The 24991-nt window shown below is 35.8% G+C and overlaps 2 protein-coding genes across 6 annotated transcripts in view; both read left to right on the top strand.

The window, feature by feature from the left end:
* The window catches only part of LOC145771847 (organic cation transporter protein-like), a 39565-nt gene extending 27914 nt beyond the window's left edge, over nucleotides 1–11651 (top strand). For all 5 annotated transcript variants that reach the window (XM_082583582.1, XM_082583586.1, XM_082583585.1 and 2 more), the window contains 7 exons: nucleotides 2628–2782; nucleotides 4705–4873; nucleotides 5518–5748; nucleotides 7821–8035; nucleotides 8862–9044; nucleotides 9905–10043; nucleotides 10800–11651. In XM_082583582.1, the coding sequence (XP_082439708.1) occupies nucleotides 2628–2782; nucleotides 4705–4873; nucleotides 5518–5748; nucleotides 7821–8035; nucleotides 8862–9044; nucleotides 9905–10043; nucleotides 10800–10884 (1177 nt within the window). In that variant the 3' untranslated portion in view covers nucleotides 10885–11651. The remainder of the gene's footprint in view (nucleotides 1–2627; nucleotides 2783–4704; nucleotides 4874–5517; nucleotides 5749–7820; nucleotides 8036–8861; nucleotides 9045–9904; nucleotides 10044–10799) is intronic.
* A 9635-nt stretch (nucleotides 11652–21286) lies between these two features.
* Nucleotides 21287–22459, top strand: LOC145772453 (F-box/LRR-repeat protein 21-like). Its single transcript, XM_082584331.1, has one exon. It carries the CDS (start codon nucleotides 21287–21289, stop codon nucleotides 22457–22459), a length of 1173 nt encoding a protein of 390 aa, XP_082440457.1.
* Nucleotides 22460–24991: the final 2532 nt, after the last annotated feature.

The following is a 24991-nucleotide window of genomic DNA, read 5'->3' as shown; positions in this document are numbered from 1 at the left end:
TTTTTTTTTTTTAAATTTAAAAACAAAATAAAACACCAAATAACATGCAAAACAAAAAAATAGCTGCTTTAGACCACAAAGTGAAAATTTGCCATGTGCAAGTTACGTTTTCTATATGATTTGCAAGCATGAATATTGAATATACAATCCATAACACTGGACGACACAATTTTTGGTGCCGGCGGTTTTTGAACTGATTTAGACTAACTTTGGGGCGCTGAATCCGAAAATGCAATCAGTTTTTCTCCATCAGGTCAACTTTTTAAGTTACAGTGATTCCACTGCATGAGTGAACTTGTGCATAAGGGCCATTCCGTGTCGATTCACACAGTCAAGAAATTCAACCTTTCGATTTTCTTTAAATTTTACACACCTTTTTACTATTCTATATGATGAACACTTGCAAAATTTGAGTGAAATATATTGAGAAACACGAGAGTTATGAACCATTTAGTTGGGGGGGGGGTCTGCTGAAGGGGCACAATTTTTTTATTTTTGGCCATGTTTTTTATTTTTGGCCCTATTACTGCTAAACTAAATTAGGTAACAACCCAATTTTTTTACAGGTGATAGTACTTCTGCCAAATATTGAAAAAACAACATCTTTCACTTTGTCACTCTCAAAGGTCAAAGGTCATAGACTCCCAAAGTTGGCCGTTTCCAGCTCTCGGCTAAAATTTTCCAAAATTTGAAAAGCTCACCAAGACCCCTTTTTTGATTGTTTGGCTGAAATTTGGTGGAAGTGTTGTTTACAAGATTCTCTATGAACTGAAAAAAATTTAGTACAAAATATTAAATAGGTTGGGAGATATTTTAAATGAAACATTAGTCAAAATGAAAAAAAGCTAAAAGTGGGGTCCTTTTAATATCCCGGTTACCCATGACCCCAGAGAAAATTTGTACTGAAATTTTATCCACATATTCACTAAGATATGACAAGTCCACCATGCAAAATTGATCCATGGTTTTCAATGTTTTATAGAAAGTATGCGTCAAAGTAAATCCAATTGTGGCAACCCTTCAAAAACAGGAACAGGAAGTTTTTCACTGTGTACAAGTGTGTAGCACTGGCCTGATTGCTGAAGCTAGGTTTGGATATTGCAAGAAAGTCCTATTTTTCCTGTTTATGCCTTTTGTGTTTACTGCACAAAAACAGCAGTCGCTATTATGATATTTTGGCTCATGCCACACCATTAGACTTCTTTTGTTTCGTCCATTGACGTAAATGTTTTTTCAAAGTTTTACAAACAACGTGGGGAGCCCAAGACTTATCTTGATTCCCAACTTCACTTTACAGTAGGAAAGTAAAGGTGTGGAGTCTGGAGGTGTTGTGTGTCCACGCCTTTACTACTGTTTACTTTAAAGTTTTCTTGCTTACTTTAAAGTTTTCTTGCTTAAAGTTTTCGTGCACCAAATTTTGCAAGTGTTCATCAGATATCGAATAGTAAAAAGGTGTGTAAAATTTAAATAAAATCGAAAGGTTGAATTTCTTGACTGTGTGAATCGACACGGAATAGCCCTTATGCACAAGTTCACTCATGCAGTGAAATCACCGTAACTAGAAAACTAGATCTGATGGACAAAAACTGACTAGATTTTCGAAATCAGCGACCACAAATTAGCTGAAAACAGCTGAAAAATCTTCGGCACCACAATTTTTTTTTTTTTTAGTCGGCTAGTGTAATAATAGCCATAGCTGCATTTCATAGCATCCTATACCTACAGTAATGTTAGAAATCCAATGGCACACTTTTTTTAAAGTTGTGCAGTTGACTTGTGCACCGTGTTTCACTAGGTGAAAACCTCAGTTACTAAAAAAATACAAGACAATTAAATGTTTTGAAAAAATATTTCATCATGCAATTGTATATTTTCTGTTAGTCGTGAAGTTCATCTGGCGTTGTAGAAAGCGTTCATTATCAAAAGTATTCACCGTGCAGTAGCAGCATGAAAACATTACCTGAGCAGTACCCTGGAGTCAGTGTGACTTCATCACTGAAAATGCACTTCAAAACCTGAAAATTAACTCAAGTGGTTATTTTTCTCTAGTGTTGTCGCTATATGTCAGGGCATCCGTTGGTTAGCCACTGCCTGGTGTCGTTATCGAGGGAAACTAGGCCTTCCATACCATGAGGTGGTGTGTATAGCCGGCAATCCTTGATAATGCGGGCTGCCGTCTGCATTTCACCACACTCACAAGCAGCACTCTCTGTCAAGCCCCAGCGCAACATGTCTGCACCATAGCGCTGGGGCTTGGCAGAGAAGTGGTTATCAAGCAGTATGAATGCTAAAAAATAATTTGCGGACTATTTCCAGAGAAAAAAACAGAAAATACATTTTAACGCTTCGAAAACTTTAAAAACAACTTTAGATAACTAAAAATTCACTGAAGCATCATTTCAATTCAAACTGAAGTATTTCATAGCATTACCCAGTATAAAAAACATGACCTGTCACAAGAGGCTGGGGTCATATTAACTTCATGGTATCGCAGCAGGGTTAAACTTTTACTGCCTCACGTTTCAGGCATCATTAAAGTCAAACAAGTGTTGGAAAATACAAAATAAATGGTATCATCTGTTAACTTGTTTGATGATTAAGATTACTGAAACTGTAACGATATACAGGTTTGGACGTAAACCAACACTGCTTGGTTGCTTTGTGATTCGTTACACCGTCTCGATGCTGACTAGCTTTTCAACAAACTTGGCTATGTACGGCATAATGGTGTTTCTGACTGGAATGACAAGCCTGGTCGATTATATAACAATTTTCGTTCTTGGTAAGTTGTCCATTTAGAGTTGCATTGCATCAACATGTTTTTGGTTTATTCGTGTGTTTTTTTTTAGATGTAGGCTCTTGGGTTAGCTTATTTTCTAATGGCGCAGAGCTTTTTTCCTCAAAAACGTGAAATTAAATAAATGCGATAGTTTATTCTATTAGTGAATAAAAAGATATCAGCAACCTCTCAAGTATATGTAGCTCGACAGAAAGAGAAAATTACATGACTTATTGAATCTTTTTTTTAAATGTCCAAACAGACATTTTGAACTACAGACAGAGGCCAACGTTTTAATCTTAAGGATCACTTTAGTGCAGTGAAATAAAAGTAGAGAGTTGTCGTGAAGTTTCAGATGAGAATATGGTTTTCAAGAGGGATAATATTGGATATGTGATGACATTTTTATAAGAGTGAAAGCATTTTCTTCGACTTTTTATTCTATTGTTTGAATATTATGATTCAATTCCATTAATTTGTTTTCAATTATTTATCTGTAGTTGACTATTTCAAAATACCTTCTTTTACAAAGGTATAGTTTACATTTATTGATGATCTTGAAAATGAAATAGTCAACAACCACTCAAGAACAAGCAGCTCAACGAAAATGACTTGACTCAACAACAACTTTTCATTATGAGAATAGTAAATGCTTGAATAGCCTAGGATTAGGAATTACTTTCTATAGCCTAAACAGTGAAATAATAGCTAGTACACTGATTTGGATAGCTTTGTTCTTCAAATATAGCGGTTTCTTAGATGTTCAAAACGTAAAAGATAGAGTTAAGTCTAAGATTTGTTAATAACCACCAATTAAGTTATTACAAGGGCAACCAAAAGTCAATTAAGTCAAAATTTTTCTGCCTTGTTTAAAGTTTATAAAACGTTCACAAACTAATTTTCAGGCTGACACGAAGAGAGGTTTCAAAGTTATTAAGTAAAAAAAAAAGTCAAATTTGATGGTTAGGTCAAAATCTTCTTTTAGCGTAGTTTTTATTCTCTCTATTGATATTTTATTAAAGCTACACAGACACTGATTTTTTGTTGCAATTTCTGTTGCTATTCTGACGTAATAACCCATTTGTTGCAATTTCTGAGGTAATAGGCCTAACCTTGTTTCGCCTACTACTGACGATTGAATATTAAGTAGGCTAGGCGTGGAAGGCAGGTAACGTGGTCTTTGTTCTTGCTTAGGTGAATGCTCAAACTATTATACATATAGTATTGAAGTTTTAGCTTCCTGATGTTCTGAAATTTGTCTTTAGCTAGCCTATAATTATGCCTAAAGTTAAACAATATATTAAAGCAAGAATCTGAAGGAATGACATCAAGTGCATTGTGAAAATTGGACGAGATGATATTTCACCACATTTCTATAGCCTGCTAGGGAACTCCCAAGCAACCTCTGTATCAGCAGAGAGAAGCTTCTTCATTGTTTTGGCGAGAGACAGGAACTTCAAAGGCGATAATGTGAAACATTACTTGATGTTGAAGTATAATACTGCAGAACCCTCTTAGTAATTTCGGGATATTTAAAAACACTCCATATTTATCTTTTGCAGTTTTTAACTGTTCGTTAGCTGTGGTGTCGTTGAGTCTCCCACATTTTTCTTTTATTTCATTAGAAAAAGAAGATATCTTTACCTAACGGTTTGATTTCTAATGTGCTTTGTATTTCGCATTTGGGCTGCAAACGCAGAAAGTGATTGGTCAAAATTAGGTCAAAATTTGTAAATTATAAAGTCAAAATTTCAAGTTTTTAGGTCAAAAAATTGGTTGCCTTAGTTATTACCCATCTCGTAGTTTTGGATATCCAGCGTTTTTCTGAAGATTGTCTTAATTTAGGGCCAGAGCGTCTCGTTGATTCCGGGTTCAATTTATCCTTCAACAACCCTTGTCATTAAAATTATGTTTTACATTTTAAGTGAACGAAGTGTCGCCTCCCCGCTTTCGTCCATCCGTGGTGTGCATGATGGAAGCTTCTTACAACGTGGGAGCCTTGTTTGTAGCCCTCTTGGCTTACTTAATTCCACATTGGCGTTGGTACCTGAGAATTACAGGATTGTTTGGAATGTTGTTTGTTCCATATTACTGGTAAAGTGTTTTTAGCGCTTTTCAATTTAAAAGTTTTGTCAACTACAACCTATCGAAAGCTTTGTGATTACTATTTTATTAGACTCATAAAACAATAAAAATTTGAGACACAGCCATGACATAGGCTACTTCCTCAAACACAAGTACAACATATACTTCCCTAAGTTTTTACTAAATTGAAAATAACATTTATTAAGCTTGTAACTTCATGAGACCTCTGCTTTGAACGAAACATCAACAAGCAAATGGGCGAAAAAAAGATATATCACACCACTTGTATTGTTTAGGCGAACCAAATTGACCGACATTATATTTTCTTCGTTTGTCCTTGTGATTTTAAGAAATTAATGATTCTTTCATTAACTTAATTAATAACTATACAAATTAAACTTTTAAAATTAATTAATGAATTGTGGTTGCTATAGTTTGGTAGTTTCATTTTTACAATCACTATAAGCTTTGAATGATTTTAATCTCACAATTATTTATGGCACTATTAATGCGCTTATTAATGTTCTTTTTTAGCAATACCTTCAATGTGACTTAATTTTAAGAAAATATTAAACCAAAATGTTTGCGAGGAATGTCGATTTCTTCAAAAGTTGATGAAACAACTTCTCTGATAGGCTATATGTTTATGACAGGCTGATTGATGAGAGCCCTTCATGGTTGGTAGCTACAGGAAAGTATAAAAGAGCTGAAGTTTTACTGAAAAAAATTGCTCGAATTAACAAATGTCACGCAAAGTCCATTGAAGAAGTAACAGATACTTTAACTGAAGATCAAAAAAGTGCATCAAGCTTCAGAGAATCGGCTAAAAGTTTTCTGAAACAGCCCATTTTGTTTAATCGACTTATGATCATGGCTTTCGCTTGGTAAGTGTAGCGTTTCTTGGGGAACTTTTATTCGGAGGTTTGGTAGAGAGTTCACTTTGTTTGTATAAAATTCGTCAATGTGCTTGATTTTGTTTATTGTTCACGCAAAAAGCATATGCTGACCTCACAATGCAATCCAATATATATGAAGAGCCCAGTTCCAAAACCGCTTAGGCGCCACTTTTACCAAAATTGAGTTTAGAGTGTCATTAGGTAGAGTATTGCCATAGGTACCTACTATCCATTCCTTTTTTTCCAAAACCTTCTCTTTCTGCTTCAAATTCGACACTAAAAATTGCGTTTTCTTCCAAAACCGCTTACGCGCCATCACACTTTGTTTCCAAAACCACTTGTATCCACAATTAACCAATCATATTAAGCCATTGTATCACGTGACATATCGCTGATTGTTAAACCGTTTTCGTCATCGTTTCGTGATAAGCAGCAGTGTTACCATTTGGTAAATTTCACTACCAAATTCGAGATTTGGCAGAATTTTACGTTGTTTGGCAGTAAAATTTTGAGTTGGCAGAATTTTGGAAAACATTTTTGGTGAGTTGACAGTCAGTCTCTGGTCAGTTTGGAAAAATTTGAAATGTGTTTGGTAGTTTGAAGCATCTACTATCTGGCAACACTGATAAGCAGTGTTGTAGGCTTGCAGCCTATTGTTGCAGTTACCAACGGTGCTTAGTAGCCTACTTGAGCTTAACTGTGTTTTTTTGCTTTGTTTAAAGTGGATTTGGGTTGTGGTGATGAATTAGTGGTGGTCAGCTTGGAAAAATGGTTTCAAAAATTGGTTTCTTTCATTCTGGCAATTTTTATTCTCCAGTTTATTTCCAAAACCGCTTATATCCACATTTCTAATTTTATAAAAAGGCGATTCTAAGCATTCTAATATTCCTTAGATCTGGACAAACGTCATGGCTCAATTCAGTAGGTAGTTATACATCGTCAGAAATCAAAAGCGCATTACATTTACCAAGCGAAACTGTCATAAACGTTTTTCGTGGTTTTCTCGAAATCACCGAAAGTGGATGTAAGCGGTTTTGGAAACAAGCTCTTCATATATAAAAACAAAAGTGATAGCGGCAAAAAGTAACTCAATGTAAATCATACGCGATGCATGGAACAACAAAAAGGTTGATAGTGCAACTTTTTAACGGAACTATGAATGAGTATTGTGACTATTACTATTAAAAATAAAAAGTGAGATAAAAATAAATTAAGTCTTAAAACGATTACAGCTTCTACTTAGGGTGCAATTCATTTAGGATAAACTTCTATTAGTGTGTGCTTAACTTAAATTAAAACTTTGGTAGAGAGTTTGCTTTGTTGAACCATAGACAAACAAAACAAAGTAACTTTAGCGGATTAAAGATTTTTTATTACGAAGAGATGTAGCCTAACATAATTAAAAAGTCAACTCAAACGTTTTCGGCAAGGACGTGTGTCCTCATCAGGAATTACTTAAATCTGTAATATACAATTATACATAGAAAGAAAATTTTAAAATAAATCAGACTATGTAGGCCTACTATAACCTTAGCAACACTACGGACTGAAAAGCACATTTACCCGTAACCCATCTTGTATCACTTGTTCAGTTTATGCTTTTCAATCCGGAGTATCGTTACAGTTATAATACATAGTCAGATTTATCGTATACTTTTATTTTATGTATATTTCAGATTTAAGTAATTCCTGCTGAGGACACACGTCCGTGCCGAAAACGTTTGAGTTGACTTTTTAATTATGTTAGGCTACATCTCTTCGTAATAAAAAATGTTAAACCCGCTAAAGTTACTTGGTTTTGTTTGTTTACTTAAATTGTTAACTTGCTAGAGACTTCACACTTTGCTGAATGAAGCTTATGTAGTAACCATACTAAGCATTGTATGTGATCAGATCACATAGTTATTGTTGCACTGTGCGTTGATTGCTTGTGATGCTATTTTTTACTGTGGTTTGGTAAAAACATGTTTAGACTAAAAAAAAGTATCAATTTTGCAGCCTACTGCAACAAAAATAATATTTTTACAACTCATTTACTAATTATAAACAAAATGTTCCAGGTTTGTGGCATGCATGGTCTTTTATGCTGTGATTTTCAGCAGCAACAACTTAAGTGGAAATCGATATGTGAACATCGTACTTCAAGGGCTCACAGGTTTAATAGTTCCGCCTGTTTATTTCGCAATGGCCTATATATTGGGTCATAGAAAGCTTTACATGTTCTTTACAGCTGGAACAGTTCTTGCGTTAGTTGTGATACCGTTTATTGTGATCGGTAAGTGAAACAATCAGTAAGGTCAATAGCATAACCACCTTGGCTCTTCTGGTGTAAAATAAGCCAAACTATCACAAGGTGTTTCAGGTTGTTAATCGAAAGAAATTATGTCATTTCATTTCTTGCTATGTACAAAGGGCTTTTGTAAATTCGTGTTTGAAGAATTCAAATTGGCTTCATGGTGATTATATACTTTGCAGTGGTGCGTTTTGAAAGTGATTTTTGTAAGTCATGCTTCCCTTTGCCCTCAAATTAAATTTCTTTCTGGTGTTTGATTCTTAACATTTACACTTCTTTTTCTAATTTTAAAATTTGCTGGCAATTTTTTATTTTGAAATTAAAGCATGGTTTCGGAATAAATTATTTCGTTAGGTTAAAATAGATACATTTCCTGTATCACCTGAATCTCCTTGTGATAGTTTGGCTTGTTTTACTCCGGAAGAACGTATCATGTTATTGAATTAAACATCTAGAAAACAATTTTATTCATATTTTAATGTGTATGCGTAAGTTGTTTCTACAGTACATTGTAGTCTGAACCAGAACAGCGTATTATTTCAATGAAGAGGTTTTCTTTTTGAAAAATTGGTTGCTCAAAAAATTTGTGCACTACTTTACTCAGGTTTTTGTTGTATGCGTTCGACGGGATTTGAGAATGTGATCTCAAATAAAATAAACTTACGTATAACGTTTCGTAAGGTTTTATGTTAAATCCTAATTGGAGTTGATTTTTGTAAAAGCAAACAATACTGTCGAGGTGTTTCAACAGCAACAAATCAAACACAAACTTACTCCTACAATTATGGGACCATGTATTTCTTGTTAGGTCATCCCTTTGTAGCAACAGCAATGTCATTTTTGGTCAAGATTTTAATGGGTGTTGGATTTGTCGTGATCTACGCAATAATTCCTGAGTTATTTCCAACTACTTCCCGGCAAATGGTGTTCGGAGTTTGTAATTTTTCGGCAAGAGTTGGTGGAATAATTTCCCCATTTGTAGTCACCGTGGGTAAGTGTTTTGTTTTTGGTTGTTTTTCATATCTTTATCCTGCATTGCGGGAAAGCGGACTTGAGCGCTATACATCGGTGTACGCCTTCCGACGTACACCTGATTCACGCTGCAGCCGACGGCAATGTCTGTTTCCGGTTGTCTACTCTACTTATGACTTAAATTTGGCACTACCCATTACTCGAAATCGATGACTGGGTAGAGGCAATTATCGTAAAGTTTCTTGCCCAGAGAAACAACAGCAAGTGCGGGTGGCTGGAGTCGAATATGCAGGCTCTCGACTGCGAGCCCAAAGCGCTAACCACAAGGCGAAAAGTGTGAGCGAAAACTAGGCTAGCCTATAATATCTGTTAATGAACGCTACCAACCACGGGAAAAAATGCATGACTATAATGCAGTCACGAACACAAATTCTATTTAAGTCAAGTAGATTGGGAGTGGGGAAGGGATTCTCCCACTATAGAAATAGCCTAGCCTACTTTCAGACGAAAATAATTTTCCCAAAAACAAACGTCGGATTTTTTATAGAAATACTTACCTGGAAGTTTGTTTTTAAAACAAGCTGTATGTTGTAACATAAAATTACTTGTTAGACACTCTGAAACATTTAACCACAAGGTCCAATGTAGGTCATGCCCATGAGTAGGCTTAATGCAGAGTAGTTGAGAAGATACTTTGGGCTCGGTTCCAATGAGATCCTTGGGTTCTAAATCAATACATTTACTAAAAAACCGGTTTTTTCGGACCTCAAATTTTGCACCGTCTAATCTCTTTTAACATTTTTGCTTTATTGGAACTTTGGTGCCCTTCCAAATGTTTTAGATCCGCTACCAAGCAAGCTCAAATACTTTTCGTTTCAGGGAACTCTGGTAGCAACTACTCAACTGCGTTAGGAACAGCAGGAGCCGCTCTGGTGTCTGTTTTGTTGTTCGGTTTTCTTCCTGAGACCAACCAGAAGGAGCTTCCGCAATCCACTGAAGATGCGTTGAGATTGAATTCGTGAGTTTTTTGGTTCAGATGAAAATATTTATAAGTGTGAGAATCAATGAAAACATTTAGTGACTGTCATTAAAGAGAAAAGTTTTTAAGGTTTTAGAAGACAGAATTTTCTTATATCATCATGGTGTGAAAACATTCTAAATGTGTTGATTCTTAAAAAAATATTAAAAAACATATGCACCCGTAAACCCTATTAGGCCTATAGCGAACATTAGCCTAGATAAATGCAACTTTAAACAAATTATTTCAATTAAATAATTTAATGATATATTTATTTAATATATATTTTAATTTATAACTAAATCAAATATAGTCATTACTATCTGAAGCCTTTACAAATTGTTTCACCTAACGGATCATCAGAAGGTCTTATTCAAATAGAATCTATTTGAATAAGACCTTCTGATGATCCGTTAGGTGAAACAATTTGTAAAGGCTTCAGATAGTAATAACTATATTTGATTTAATTTGCTCTGCTTTGCCTTTTTGCTTAGCATTGAGCACTTTTTGTAGTATTAATAGTTTTCATTGTTTTAATTTATAACTAAATATACAATTCAAAATAATTTAGGTATTTAGTATTACCAAATGAATAATAAGACGTCTTGTAAAGACGAAATAAGCTTTGATAAATAGCTGGTAAATCGTCCATGTCTTCTAAATGCTTATTTTTCCATCATGAAAAAAGTATTACAGTAGTTTGTAAATGTTGTCATCCATAATTCAGTAATGCTTTACACTGCATGTGCAATGCAGGGGCTGGAGGCTACCGTTCAAAAGATCAAAGCCATCAAAAGTAACACTGATTGATCATAACCACCAAAAGAAGAACGTTTTGTGATCTATAACATCACTACAATACATGATGAACCAACAACAGATTGAATATCATCACGTTGCTCCAATTCGTCAACACGAAGAACAAGATTCATTAATTAAATTGTATATCTTGCTGAAAAACATAAGTAAACGCTTATGAAACGTCAATGTTTGACAGATCTGTTTGCAAATCCGTATCCTATATCCGGTGCGAAGGTCGGTTCGTCCTTGGTAACTGTCAAAACAATATCACTAAAGAACTATGCAACCAATCTCTTTGAAATTACAGTATAGACTTTTCCAAAAATTATTCAAAGATTTACCCCGCTTTGAAAAACATTGTTGTTGCCATTGTATATTGTTTTGAAGATATGACTTAATTTTCATAACATTTGCTGACATTTCAACTTGCTACTAACTTTTTCTTGTTATTGAATTATATGGAATTAAATGAAAATATCGAGCGTCGCATTGAGTGGAACTGTGACACAAATATCTCATCAGCTGGCTTTGTTGTAGCCTACTATAAACCTTCAACCGAAACGAATGCGCTTTTTGTTTGCAAACTCGAATTCTGTGTTGCTTTGGTTAATCTTTTTATTGCATCAAAGTTCTTTTGAATGTATGAGAGACGACCATACGACAAATCTTGCTGCAGAAAAATGTGGTTTTATATTGCTTTTTAAGGTTGCTAATAATAATTTTTTTTATGTTTGTAACAATGAACAGTGCAAAGCTTCTTTACAAAATGCAGTTTATTTCACAAAATAAATAGATTGATGTGCCAAGTTTTTTGTCAATGCTTTGTTGGAGAACAATGAAGAGTGAGTTCGTATCTGCTGCATATAATAATAATGTTTGCTTTGATATAGCGCTGTATCCATCGCAGAATGCGTTGCTCCTCAGCGCTTTACAAAGCAGACAGTGTCAATGCAGCCGTATAGAGGCACAAATGAGTATATTATTACCCGCATCCATTTCATTACTCAGTGCCAAGCAGGAATTAGATTCAGTACCATTTATAAAAAGTCTTTGGTATGGCCCGACAGGGTATCAAACCCATGCCTACAGATTCAGAGGTGGGCGCACTAACCACTAAGCCACCTAGCTGGATATAACATTTACATGTAAACAGTACATGCATTTACATGTACACTTGTATTACATATTCACGTATACACTTATATTCAGGGCTGTTTAGAGATAATTTGGGATGGTACCAATGAGACTCTCTGGCCTCAACAGACACTTCTAAGAAAAACGCACCATATCTAACGGATACGAGATGTTTTTTTCAAATTCCCTGCCTATTGGAATAGTTACCGAGCCCTAAAAGCATTTCGAGCCTGAGCCCAAAAGTATCTTGTGGACCACCCTTTCAACACTTATATTGTTATATTTGGAGAGGTTGTTTAAACGCTTCATCAAAACAAAAAATGATAGGATTCGCAAAAACTGTAGGCTATTTAGGCTTTCATTCTAAGTTGCCATGCTTTTGTGGAGTTGGCACATGCAGCTAAAATAAGCATAGAAAAACATTGCACACATTATTTTAACATTGAATCATTGCATATAGGCTATGATAATTTTTTAATTGTCCAGAGGTCATCAACGAGAATTCAAAACATTTTTGGCATTATTTTAACAGAAACACTACTGTAGGACCAACCCAATATAATTTTTATTTAAATGTCGGTCTACTCTACAGAAACGCTTTTAAAAAAAGTGATATAGGTTACATGACAAAAAGTTGTAACTTTTATCAAACCAGTTTTCTCGTTTATGTCAGTTTGGAGCATTGTTGTTTGTCAGTTTGAAAAAATAGGAAGTGGAACGCATCGTTTTTGCAAAATATTGTGACGAAATCAATCAGTCAGTATCCTGAGCCATTGTTTCGTATAGGGCCTACATTTTAGTGACAAAATTGGCTTTGATGGTAACGCCCTGAACCGCAAAGTTGCATTCTCTGGCTACATCTAAAACACCACATCATAGCATACTCACAAAATTTTCTAAAGCGTTCTTGCAGTAAAATACATATCTAACTTAATAAAATACTGTAAGACAAATATTAACATTACATTTATTTTTTCTGTGTCGTATCCAGTTTTACGCCATGTGGTTAAAGATTTAGATTAAGTGGACCGGAATACAAAGAAGCCAATCTTTGTGTCCATCTTCAGGCATGCCTTTAAAATATCTTGCCAAGGCCACAACCACATGATCTTGAGCGGTGTCGAAACTGCACCCCTTCGTATGTCGAATTACCTCTATGATGTATTGTGACTTACGGTAGTCTATCAATGAGGGATTTTGCACCCTTTGTCAGTTAATCTTGACAGTTTTGCATACTTGTAGAATAAGGCTACCATACGTCCTCTTTTAAGAGGATTTGTCTTCTTTTTTCAAGAAAAATGAATTGTCCTACGAGGACACTAAAAAATGCTCAAATGTCCTCTTTTTTGACAGTTTGGGTTTTCATGCTAACATTTTCAACGGGATTATATTGCTTGATGACGTTTCAGCGACGGCTTGTAGGCTATTTGTTTTCTAAACATTTTGTATATGGTACCTATGTAACATGTTGATTTGTAAATTCTACAAAAAATTGGCGCATTTTATGGAACTGTTGTTGAACGTTCATTGCCTGGTTCACTGTAAGATATTAAACGACATTTTAAAGGCCATTATTCTTTTACCTTCATACGCTTTATGTTGATACAACACTTGTAGACGTTGTTGATTACGAACTCAGTTTGGTTCGTTTGTTATTTGAAACAAATCGAAACGAATGTCTAAAAGTGCAATGTGTATAACACCTAACCTACAGCAAAAGAAATCGTGCATGGATAGGCCTACAGCTTTGCAAGGAAAGGAACAGCTTTCTAGTTCACGTCGTTTTTAGCATTTTAACGGTAATGTGCAGCCTACTGTTTTAATCCTATTTCTTGCAAATAATTTAACAATTTCGTTAAGGCTGTGACCATTCCTTGTTGAAAAAAGTTTAGGCTTGGCTTCCTGGAGGTCGTGCCTGATTTGTCACATTTTTCAGAGTTTTGCGATCATTGCTGTTTGACTGATAGTTCAGGTCCTTAGGGGAATCTTTAGGCTAAACGTGTTACACGTTGTTTTTTTGCATATTTTTGCAGTTGATCAACCCAACTTTGATTTTAGTGGGTGCCGCAACTTTTTGGGTCACGTGATCACCCCCAAATCGGGGATTTCCCCAGAAATCACGTTTCAGCTCTTTTTACGTCATTTTTGTGCAATTACATATTCGATTTTTGTATATTTTAACTTAAAAAGCACATACTAATAAGTGAGACAAAATAAACACAAAATAATTTAATTGATGACGTCATTGTGACGTCATCAAATTTTTTTTTTGCTTTTTTAACCTATTTTGGTCGTTTGCTGTTGGTTTTAGTTGGAGTACCGGTTACTAAAACCATTTCACAATTCCTAAAAGTAGTTTCGTCATGATTGCGTCTTTTATGACGTCATCATTACATTATTAAAACTAGACAACTTCAAATTCAGGAACCAAAGGTAAGTTTATTCCGAAAAAAGCGATCAAATACTCTCATTATTAGTTTTGCAAATGCTTAAAATTTTACAATTGCAAGCAATAACAATAATTCCAGTACAGTATGACGCAATAACGACGTCATCAAGGGAATAACCAGAAGAGCAGCTACCAGGGGTGAATTTCCCTTTTGGTCATGCCACTTTAAAATTTAAAATAATTATGTAGCCCTAATTATGATCTACAAATCCAATTAATACACGACCTCAGATGATGCAATGTCAGAGTCTTAACACTGTTAATTCAAGATGAAAAAACTAGCGGTTTTCGATGTTAAATTCCTACCATACGTAATTTGATATTAAAAAAAATCGTGTACGACAAGTTTTTTCAAGTTACAAGATAGAGTTTAGAAAGTCAAAAGCATTTCTTGAATGATGATTGTGGATTGGAGATGAAACGTCAATGTGGATTGAAGATGAAACATCAGAGAGGATTGGATATTTTGTGGTCGAATTGCATGTTTCGTACTCGCATGAACAAAGACTTGTGCATTTTATGGATTTTTTCTTACAGGGACATCGAGAGCCACAAGTAGACTGACAAAACGGAACAAGCTGATTTGCATCATTATGTTTCCAACCCCAAGCTAAAGGAGAAGGTAGTTGCTGAACATTTACGAGGCTTGATTTCCGTATTTCAGCTTGATGTCCGTATTTCAGCTTGATGTATCGCTCTGCGTGTATGTTGCATCAAAGCAGCTGACGTTGGTGGCAGCTTTTCAATAGTGCAACCATTGGTAAACATCATATAACGGCATTCGTCTACATCCGTGATAGTAGGACTATTGCCATAAAGAGCTATGACATACTTTTGTATGTCATTTATAGAACTAGGTGAGCTTGAGAAATTCAGAGAGTTAAATAAGCCACACATTGCGGTAAGATTAAGCATCCAACAATCCCAAGCGTTTTTTTCCGAAGACGAAACAGTATCACAGATTGTGATAGCATAAAACAAAGGTAAAGAAGCGCAAATCATCTGAGATTGAGGTGAAGATGAAACAATATCATGGATTGAAATGAAGCGAGTTTTTTCTCCAACTCCAAATTCAACCCATAGTTTACAGATTTCTAACTTGTCAAAACACGAAATTGCAATAATTACCACATCAGTATCTACTGTTTTGACTATGGCATCGGATTTTCCATGTTTCACATGGAGAAACATACGGGTGTCTGCCTCTTCGTGATCACATGGGGAAACATCAGACATGTCCAATGTTTGATTGTTAAGAGCTGTATCTAATGATGTTACAACAATCGTAAACAAGTTTGGATTGACTGAAGTTATCACAGCTTGTTGAACCAGTTGATATAACGCAGTTTTGTTGCTGTCATTTCCCAAAAACTCAGACCAGTTGAGAGGAAGACGAGTATTACTTGTGACAGCCACGTAACATCCAGACCCTGTTTCTTGCAGAAGATAAGCCTCAGATAGCTACTGCCATCACAGAACATGCCAGCAGTGTGATGTCAGCCGATTATGAAGTAGTGAAAGAATCTGCCTCGAAAACCGATCACTACATTCCTTGATGGAGGGTTCTTGTTGCATCGAGTGCCATGGAAACTGGAGACAGTTATGGGTCTATTGCACAGTCGTATGCAGATTTTACCATTCGTCATTATCGCTTAGCAACGGTGGTCTTTGATGGATATGGTGGTCCGTCTATCAAAGACAATACCCATCAAAGACGCGGCATGAACGTCCACCCGGTTGTTCACTTTACTGTAGACACCCAGTTCATTGGAAAGAAGGAGCAGTTCTTGCCTCGAGCTTCCAACAAGGAAGGATTTTTTTCTGCTCAACTGAGGAATAGAAGCTGCAATGTGATGAACGCTCCAGGTGATGCGTTCATCGAATATCGTCGATGTTGACATCGTCAAGACGGCAGATGGACAGCCCTCATCGACATAGTACGGCTTTAATTGGTGAAGACACGGACCTTTTAATATTGATACTACGCTATGCTGACACTGACCCAGACATTAAAGACCTCTACTTCCACTCCGAAAAGGCTTACGCAACCAAAATACACGACATTAACAAACTTAAAGCAATCATCGGACCAGACATAATTATGCTTACAGCTCCTCTTCATTCATGCATTCACCGGTTGTGATTCAACGTCAAGGATATTTGGTATCGGGAAGAAGACGCTTTCCAGAAACTAGTGAAAAGTCAACCAATAATCAAAGAATGTGCAAATTGCTTTATTCTCCCAAATCAGACAGACCACATCATTAAGGATCTTGGAAACAAAGCTATGACCGTTATGTTTGGCAACGATGGCAGTAGTAACCTAGAAACACAGCGATACAATACATTGGTCAAAAAAATTAAAACAGCCAAATCCTTTGTTCACCCTGAACGCTTGCCACCTACATCATCCTTTACCAAATTCCACTGCCTCAGAGTTTACTACCAGATTATGGTCAGGATGGGTAGGCTACTGACGATGGTATGGATGCTCTAGACTGGGGATGGAAAGTAGACAATAATCAGATGGTTCCAATCATGACGAACATGAAAGCTGCCCCGGACAACCTACTGAAAGTGATCACTGCAATTGCGAATCGTGTTCACCTCACTGTAGTTGCCGGAGATATGTGCTACCATACCATGCTGGATGTGGACCATGCCAAACTGGTTCATGTGTCCATACAGCAGTCACATAATTACAGACGATGACATCGAGAGTCACAGCGATGAGCATTAGTAATACTTGATCCATTTGCTTTCTTTACGCTGATTATGTCAAGAGTCTACATGACCACATCGTATGAGCTCTTTATGCCTGCTCAGTTAACCCAAATACATATAGAAATTTACCGGGTTTATTAATAAACAATACATTGTTATTGTACATTTTTAATTGTTTTGGCAGCCATCTTGGATTGCCATATTGAATTTATAGGCTATCAGATAATTTAACAATTCTGAGAATGGTCTCATTGACTTCACAAGGTATAAAAACCTAGATATAGACATCAAAACTACATGTTTTGGTCATATGATGACCTAGTTATGTTCAATTTACTATGTTATTTTAATGGTTTAGCGGCCATCTTGGATTGCCATATTGAATTTATAGGCTATCAGATGAATTAACAATTCTGAGAATGGTTTCATTGACTTTACAGGGTATAAAAACCTAGATATAGACACCAAAACTACATGTTTTGGTCATAGGATGATCTAGTTATGGTCAATTTACTATTATTTTAATGGTTTGGCGGCCATCTTGGATGGCCATATTGAATTTATAGGCTATCAGATAATTCAACAATTTTGAGAATAGTCTCATTGACTTCACAGGGTATAATAACCTAGATATAGACACCAAAACTACATGTTTTGGTGATACGATGACCTAGTTATGGTCAATTTACTATGTTATTTTAATGGTTTAGCGGCCATCTTGGATTGCCATGTTGAATTTATAGGCCATCAGATGATTTAACAATTCTGAGAATGGTTTCATTGACTTTACAGGGTATAAAAACCTAGATATAGACACGAAAACTACATGTTTTGGTCATATGATGACCTAGTTATGGTCAATTTACTGTTATTTTAATGGTTTGGCGGCCATCTTGGATGGCCATATTGAATTTATAGGCTATCAGATAATTCAACAATTCTGAGAATAGTCTCATTGACTTCACAGGGTATAAAAACCTAGATACAGACACCAAAACTACATGTTTTGGTCATATGATGGCCGAGTTATGGTCAATTTACTGTTTTGTTCAATGGTTTAGCGGCCATCTTGAAAATAACCACTTTCCGGAAGTTGGATTCCTTAAGATTTTGAATATGTTAGTACTGACACTCAATACTAATCAAATCAGTTGAAAAACCATTGGTAACTTATTGTAACCAAAAAAGTAACACCAACAACAAACAAGCGACTACAATAAGAAAAAAACAAGCAAAAAATTAATACATGACGTCACAATGACGTCATTAATAACATAATTTTGTGCGATTTTTATCTCGTGTATTTTGTAGTGGCAGTCAGTCCAAATGTAAAAAAATAACGTATCTAATTGCATAAAAATGCCGTGAAAAGAGCTCAAAATTGACTTGGGGGGAATCCCCGATTTGGGGGTGATCACGTGACCCAAAAAGTTGCGGCACCCACTAAAATTGAAGTTAGATTCATCAGCTACAAAAAAATGCAAAAAAACAACGTGTAACACGTTTAGCCTAAAGATGCTCATTTTTGCCCCTAAGGGCCTGAACTATGAAACTGTCTAAAAACTAGGTCTTTTTCACTGTTTAAAATCATTTGTTGTCTTAAGAAAACACTAAAAATGAGATGAAATAAGTTAAACGTTCAATCAATTTGTTTTCTTGTGTTTTTTTGTTTTTTTTTGTAACTTGCTGCGTAGGCCTATACTGTAATGATGAAAACACGTAAAAGATTCTTCAAGCGTAAAATTGTACTTGCTGGTGAAACGTGTCCTCTTTTTAGGCGATGAAAATACGGTAGGCCTATTGTAGAAATTTTGAACCACTGACTCAGGCCAGGTCACCGAGATTGACAGAATGAAATTTTTCTTGTTGAAGTGTAATTGTTTGTGATTTATTTCACCCACTCAGGAGTGCTCAATGCAGAGCTGTCCTTGAAATATGTTTCTCAAAAGTACACCCCCGACGATCCAATTAGCGCCGTTTGATCTTGAAGTTTCGTTGTTCATATAGTCCAGCGCAACAGTTGAGTTATTGATGAAATAAGTTATTGAGCATAATGTCTGACCATTTGCAAAAATTCATATGAAGCTGCTCATGTAGCCTAATCAATGCTAGGTTTAGTGGAAATTAAACAGATAAAGCTTGTCTTGATTGTAGCAGATGATATGCACCTACTGTATAGTCACATCTACCCTACCTGCAACTGCAGCTAAAGTTTCCAGTCTGATACTTTATTCTAAGTTTTATATTGGCAAAGGTGCCATTCAAGATTCTGATAGCCAAGCGGAATAAGACTTCAAAACGTCTTTCTATTATTATAAATCTAACAATGTATTTCTTCTATACAAGATCTGTTTTGTTACAATTTTTTATTTATTCGTCCATAACCATGTTTGCTACTGATACTTCTTCTAACTGCTTGGCACAGGGCACACACTTTGGTAAAATCAAGATCTGATCTGGAATCGAACCCACTCCTACCAGCATTACAACCGAAGAGATAAACCATTCGGCAATTGAGTTGGTTTTCTGGATGCTTTTGAGCTTTGGTTGTTGTTGTGAAATACTTTATAATAAAAAATGATCCGTTTTTAATTGCTGTGTTTTTCGTCCATTCACCCTCTCTGAACATCATCATTATGTATTACATGTGATTTGCCACAAACCTTTTTCACACATAACAAATTTTCAAAGTCAAATGATGCCAATCATAGAAAAACGAGATCGTTTTAAATTGTTGCAACCTGGAACTGGCTTATGGCTTTTTCTGCATCAACACATTCCAGCAATTTTTGGCTGCTGGCAATCAAGGAAAAACTTGCAAGGCAACTGTTGTTTTCAAAAGAAGACTTCAACCAAAGGTTATGAGGAATCTTGTAAGCTAAGTACAGTAGAAGTAGGTTGTGCAATTGGAGTAAAATTTATTGTTTGGCAAAGACTTATTGGTGCAGCAAGCTAAATGTAAGTAAAAACAAACATTAACAATAAATGTTTTGTGAAGGTCAGGAAGACATTGTGATTGTCAAACAAATTGGCTACTTTGATCAACAGAGATAGTAAACTCAAAAGCAATTGTTTTATGGACTTGCTCTGCTTTCAACATCCGAAATAGAGTAAAGCGATGACTGAACTTTACGGAAAATAACGAGTAGTGAACTTGAAAAGGACACGCTCTAATATTATTATATAGTTACGCCATCGAGCTATGTAGACATATTAACGCATTGGCTGTAAGCTGGGTTCCAATTAGAAATGTGTGCGTTAGGCTCCGGTTTTGCGTAATAAGGTTTTGACCTAGACAGTGGGTTACCTCCATCTAAAAGTGAATAACCCTAACAGCACGTGTTGTCTGTTATGAGCTACGACTTGTTTTTATATCTTTTACAGTAACATACAGTACAGTATGGTATACGCTTTCACTTCTATTTTTCCCAACTGGGTGACCACAGTAAAAATCAGATGAGAAAATTTTAAACAGAGTTGATTGAAAGTAAAAGAATAGAATTACAAGTATAAAAGGTTTCAACAAAATTTACTACCATTACCGAGAAAACCACACATAAGTGCATAATTTTTAGGATGGAGGTACGCATGCGCGATCATTAGCCTACTTATCTGAAATCGAGCACTTTTCTTAGTAGGCCAATTATAGCACTTACATGTGAATGTGGTAGTAGCACAAGCTAAAAGCCAAGATATATACTAGATAATTTAGCGTCAATTATTTGAAAGAGGCTATCACACAGCCTCCAACAATTACCTTCCTATTAGCTGAATTGACATCTTTTCGACGTATGGTAAAATACTTATTTATTAATATTATGTACAAAACAACAGCAAACGTCATGTATGTGTAGCTATGTTATTGTGTTATTATCATTGTTAAAATGTTTAGTTATCACTTTCGGTATAGGATAATAGCATCACGATGGGAAGAGTCCTAACGAGTGAGAAATAGCCAATATATTTATGATCACCTGTCCTTTAATAATCACGACAATCCAATTCGTTACAGTTTGTGTTGGTGTGCATTTTATTGCATTTTTTGTTTATTTCTTTGCAGGTTGTCTGTCTTGCCTAGTGACCGAACTTGAATAGGTCATTTTCGTGGTTTTAACATTTTAATTTTTTTTATAAAATGGAAACTAAGCTATGTTGGAACAACCTCCCTTTTCATATAGTGGAAAATATACTTGTTCATCTCCCATTCAGCGCGAGATTAAAGTCTTCGATTGTTTGCAAACAATGGAATGATTGCTTTCATAAGCCGTGGTTGTGGAAAGATCATGAATTTACTCTTCATTGTGCTAAAAATCCATCTCGACTAAACAATGCTCAAACAGGTCATATCATTGATTGCATCGACAAATATCGAGCCATTATGAAGCACGCGACGATAACGTGTGATTTTGTTACAGTTCGAAGCTTCAGAAATGCTCACGATAGAGCAGAATATATTCTGGATAAACTGACAGAATCTTCAGATAAACTGGAATCGTTTACACTACGACATCACCGATGCATCATCGACGGGAGTTTTGCAAATAAAATATCTGCTTTTCTTCTTAAAAAATGCATTACTAACGGTTTGGTTCTCGTGTCCTTAGACGTCCATTTTATTCACATGGGATTTGACAGACAAGCTCTTTCGATTCTGCAACATCATCAGAACCTAAGAGTGCTAAACATACAAAAGCTTCTGTGTCCCTTAGCAGAACCAAAAGACACTTTGATGCTACTGAAGAACTGCAAGTTTTTGGAAGAACTCCATATCCATTACACGTCAGTGGATGATAGTGTGATTCAAATGCTTACAACGGACAGAGAAACTCAATTTAAGTACCTCGGTCTTCGTGTTGACCTTGTTGAGAGATGCAGAAGAAAAATATCAGACCAAGCGTGGAAGAAGTTGATTGAAGCTCTTCCAAAAATGAAAGTTGGTTTATACACGACAAGAATGTTGTATCACCGAGACGATCGACTGGCCGAACTCTTGAGTCCATTCATGCCTCTGTCGTACGTCAGTCTGACGTCACAGTGTAAGATCACTCTTCTTAGATTCCTCGGGAGACATTTTAGCTCCACCATAAATACAATCGACGTCGAACGAGGAAGCAGAAGAATTTCTGTCGCGTTTTGTATCTTTTTTTTGGATTTTGTATACCAGTGCCGAAATCTGAATATGGTATTCTGTTTCAGTTATCTTAAGAATTATTGCCATTGGAGAATGGGAAAAAAGAAAGAATCTCAAGTAAAATTCACCACGTTTCGCAAGAGCACGCTTTTACGTGACGTCATAATGAAAGAGTAACGAAACTCTTTGCTATTTTGCTTTATATTAATTGAAGTTTTTATTATGAAAGTATAATTAATATTAAAATTGGTTTTATTTCCTAAACATGGAAGTATGATCTACACACAAAGTTTTCTTCTCCTTGTTCGATTTTCTTTAATGGCACATTGTTTGTATAGTTTTCCACACCATTGAAACAGATATAGAAATTGCCAAGCATTGAAAAAGCGAGTTTCATCCAATACTTCAAGTTTCAGGTTTATTGACTTTTATTCGCAATTATTTTAATAGGTTTTATTAAATGTTATGGAACATAGCAGAACTTGGAGCCTATTACAATTATGTTTTTAACTCAAGTTATTCAACAAATTAACGTGAACACAAGGTTTGAATTGAGTGCAAAGTTTATTTAACTCCGTTTTCCGTTCCAACAAAAAATTGTATTTTAATTGCATTGTGACAAGTATTGCATGGAGAAAAAACAACTTCGAAACCGATCCATGGCTGTTACACTCTTAAGTGTTCCATTATTAAGCTGAGACTAAGATGTTATGTTACTGTATTTTAACGTATTTACCTGTGTATATCGTATACTGTATTTATTTTAAATGTTTTTAACATCCTATAAAGACAAAAAAACGTTAAAACATTCAAATAATTTGGATTTGAACGATCATTATATTTAAGAACAATAAATGTATTTTAATAATCCTTACCATGATGATCAAGAGCAGCAAACAATGGTTAGGTGAAAGATGCAGATCGAAAAGTAGTTCAAACAAATGCAGAAACATTTACAATAGGCAAGAACTTTAATGTACTTTTGTGAGATTATGTTTTCTTTTCAGATTTGAATTTATAGCCTGCAGTGTTCGAGAAGCAGTTTTGCATTACGATGACGTAACCACAAACTAATGATTGATGACTTCGCTGTTGATAACGCGACGACGCTCACCGATTTGATAACGTAACTTGCGTTCCAACTAAATTTTAGATCTCAACTTTACTTCCTATTGCTGTTATTCAAAACTAAAATTACCCCTATAAATCGAATTTTGTGAAAATTGTTGGACAGGAAACAACGTATGTCGTCCACATCACGTCCACTTCTTTGTTCTGTCATCAGTTTTGAGAAACTAATGTAGATACGAACAAAAGGATGCCCCAAGTAGGTCTCTCTGCCACATTCAGACAGGAACCGAACAACAATGGCCGAAACTAATTATTTGATTTTTTATTAAATGTTTTGCGCATGAATCGGCTTTGAGTTGTAAAAAATCATCTTAGAACTTTTTCAACTGTGGTATCCTATTAAATTAATTTTAGCATGTTTTTAATTTTGTACATCGAGACCATCGTCACTGATTTCAGAAAAATATCAAACAAATAGTGATTTTTAGTGCTTCGGAATGTTACCAAATTACTGTAATTCCAGTCAAAATCGTCAAGCCCATGTTCTTCGTCTGCAAGGATCATATGGTGTTCTTTTCTGATGCTTTGCATTACAATTGGAGAGAGGAGACCTATGCCCTTAAAAAATGAAATATTGTTGAAACTCAAACGCAATTCCCGTACGACACACTGCTTTGTTTTTCAAGTAAGTTCTGCTTATAAAGGTTGCACCAATCTGCAAATGTACTCTGCAAATTGATCAAAAATTGTGATCTCTCAGTTAACAACTTAGCCCCCCCCCCCCATCAGGCTTCCGAGAGAAGTCAGAACTGTTTGGGGAAACAATACAAAAAGTGGGCGCCCAAAAAACAATTTCCAGCAAAAATAAAAGCAACAAATTTGTAACATGCACTGCATTATATCTTTTGTGTTGAACTTGGCCTATTTTCCTCGGTGTGAACCTGAATTTTTTTTAAAGTTTAGAGTTTTACAGCGTATCGTTATGAAAAAAAACACTTTTTCGATATGAAAATCAACCAAAATCGCTCGACTACACTTGCAGCAAACTGGCCATTGTTCTTCACTATTTTGTCTAGAAAAATTGTAGTAGGCCTACAGCCGTATGGTGTGCACATCGCATTTGCGGTGCATTTGACGCTTAAACCAGTGTTTAAAAACATCGTCACATGCGTGTAAGTTACTGCTCCATATCCGCCTCTCATGTTGGTGGATGGGCAATCCTTGACCAGGTGATCGATGTCCTGAATGTTGGATTCGCAGTGTGAGCATTCAGGGCTGCTGAGAGTATCCCATCTATGTCATGTTTGGGTAGTGCGGGCGTGTTTGCTGGTAATCCTGCTAGCTGTTACCCATTCTTGTCTCTTTGTTGTGTGATATCCTGGAAGAGCCGTTATTTGGTCGGTGATAACGTCTCCTCCCCTTGACAAGTCGGCGTGCCAGGCCAGTATTGGTTCCAATCATGGTGCGAGTCCAAATTGGTTTAGGTGGTAATTTTACTATAACCTAGATGGAGCAAAAATTGTGAGCACACAATAGGCTGCAGGCAATTAAAATAGCTCAACAAAGCATTCCATCCACTCCTGACCTTTAACAATGCAAAGTTGTGGATCACAACATCAAATGCAACGTCTGATTTGG

This window comes from Aplidium turbinatum, chromosome 6 (genome assembly GCF_918807975.1).
Source record: "Aplidium turbinatum chromosome 6, kaAplTurb1.1, whole genome shotgun sequence".
NCBI lineage: Eukaryota > Metazoa > Chordata > Ascidiacea > Aplousobranchia > Polyclinidae > Aplidium > Aplidium turbinatum.
This window is presented reverse-complemented; position numbering and strand designations above follow the sequence as displayed.

Coding starts and splice junctions, on each gene's coding strand:
- LOC145772453 (XM_082584331.1), top strand. CDS start 21,287: ATGGAAACTAAGCTATGTTGGAACAACCTCCCTTTTCATATAGTGGAA.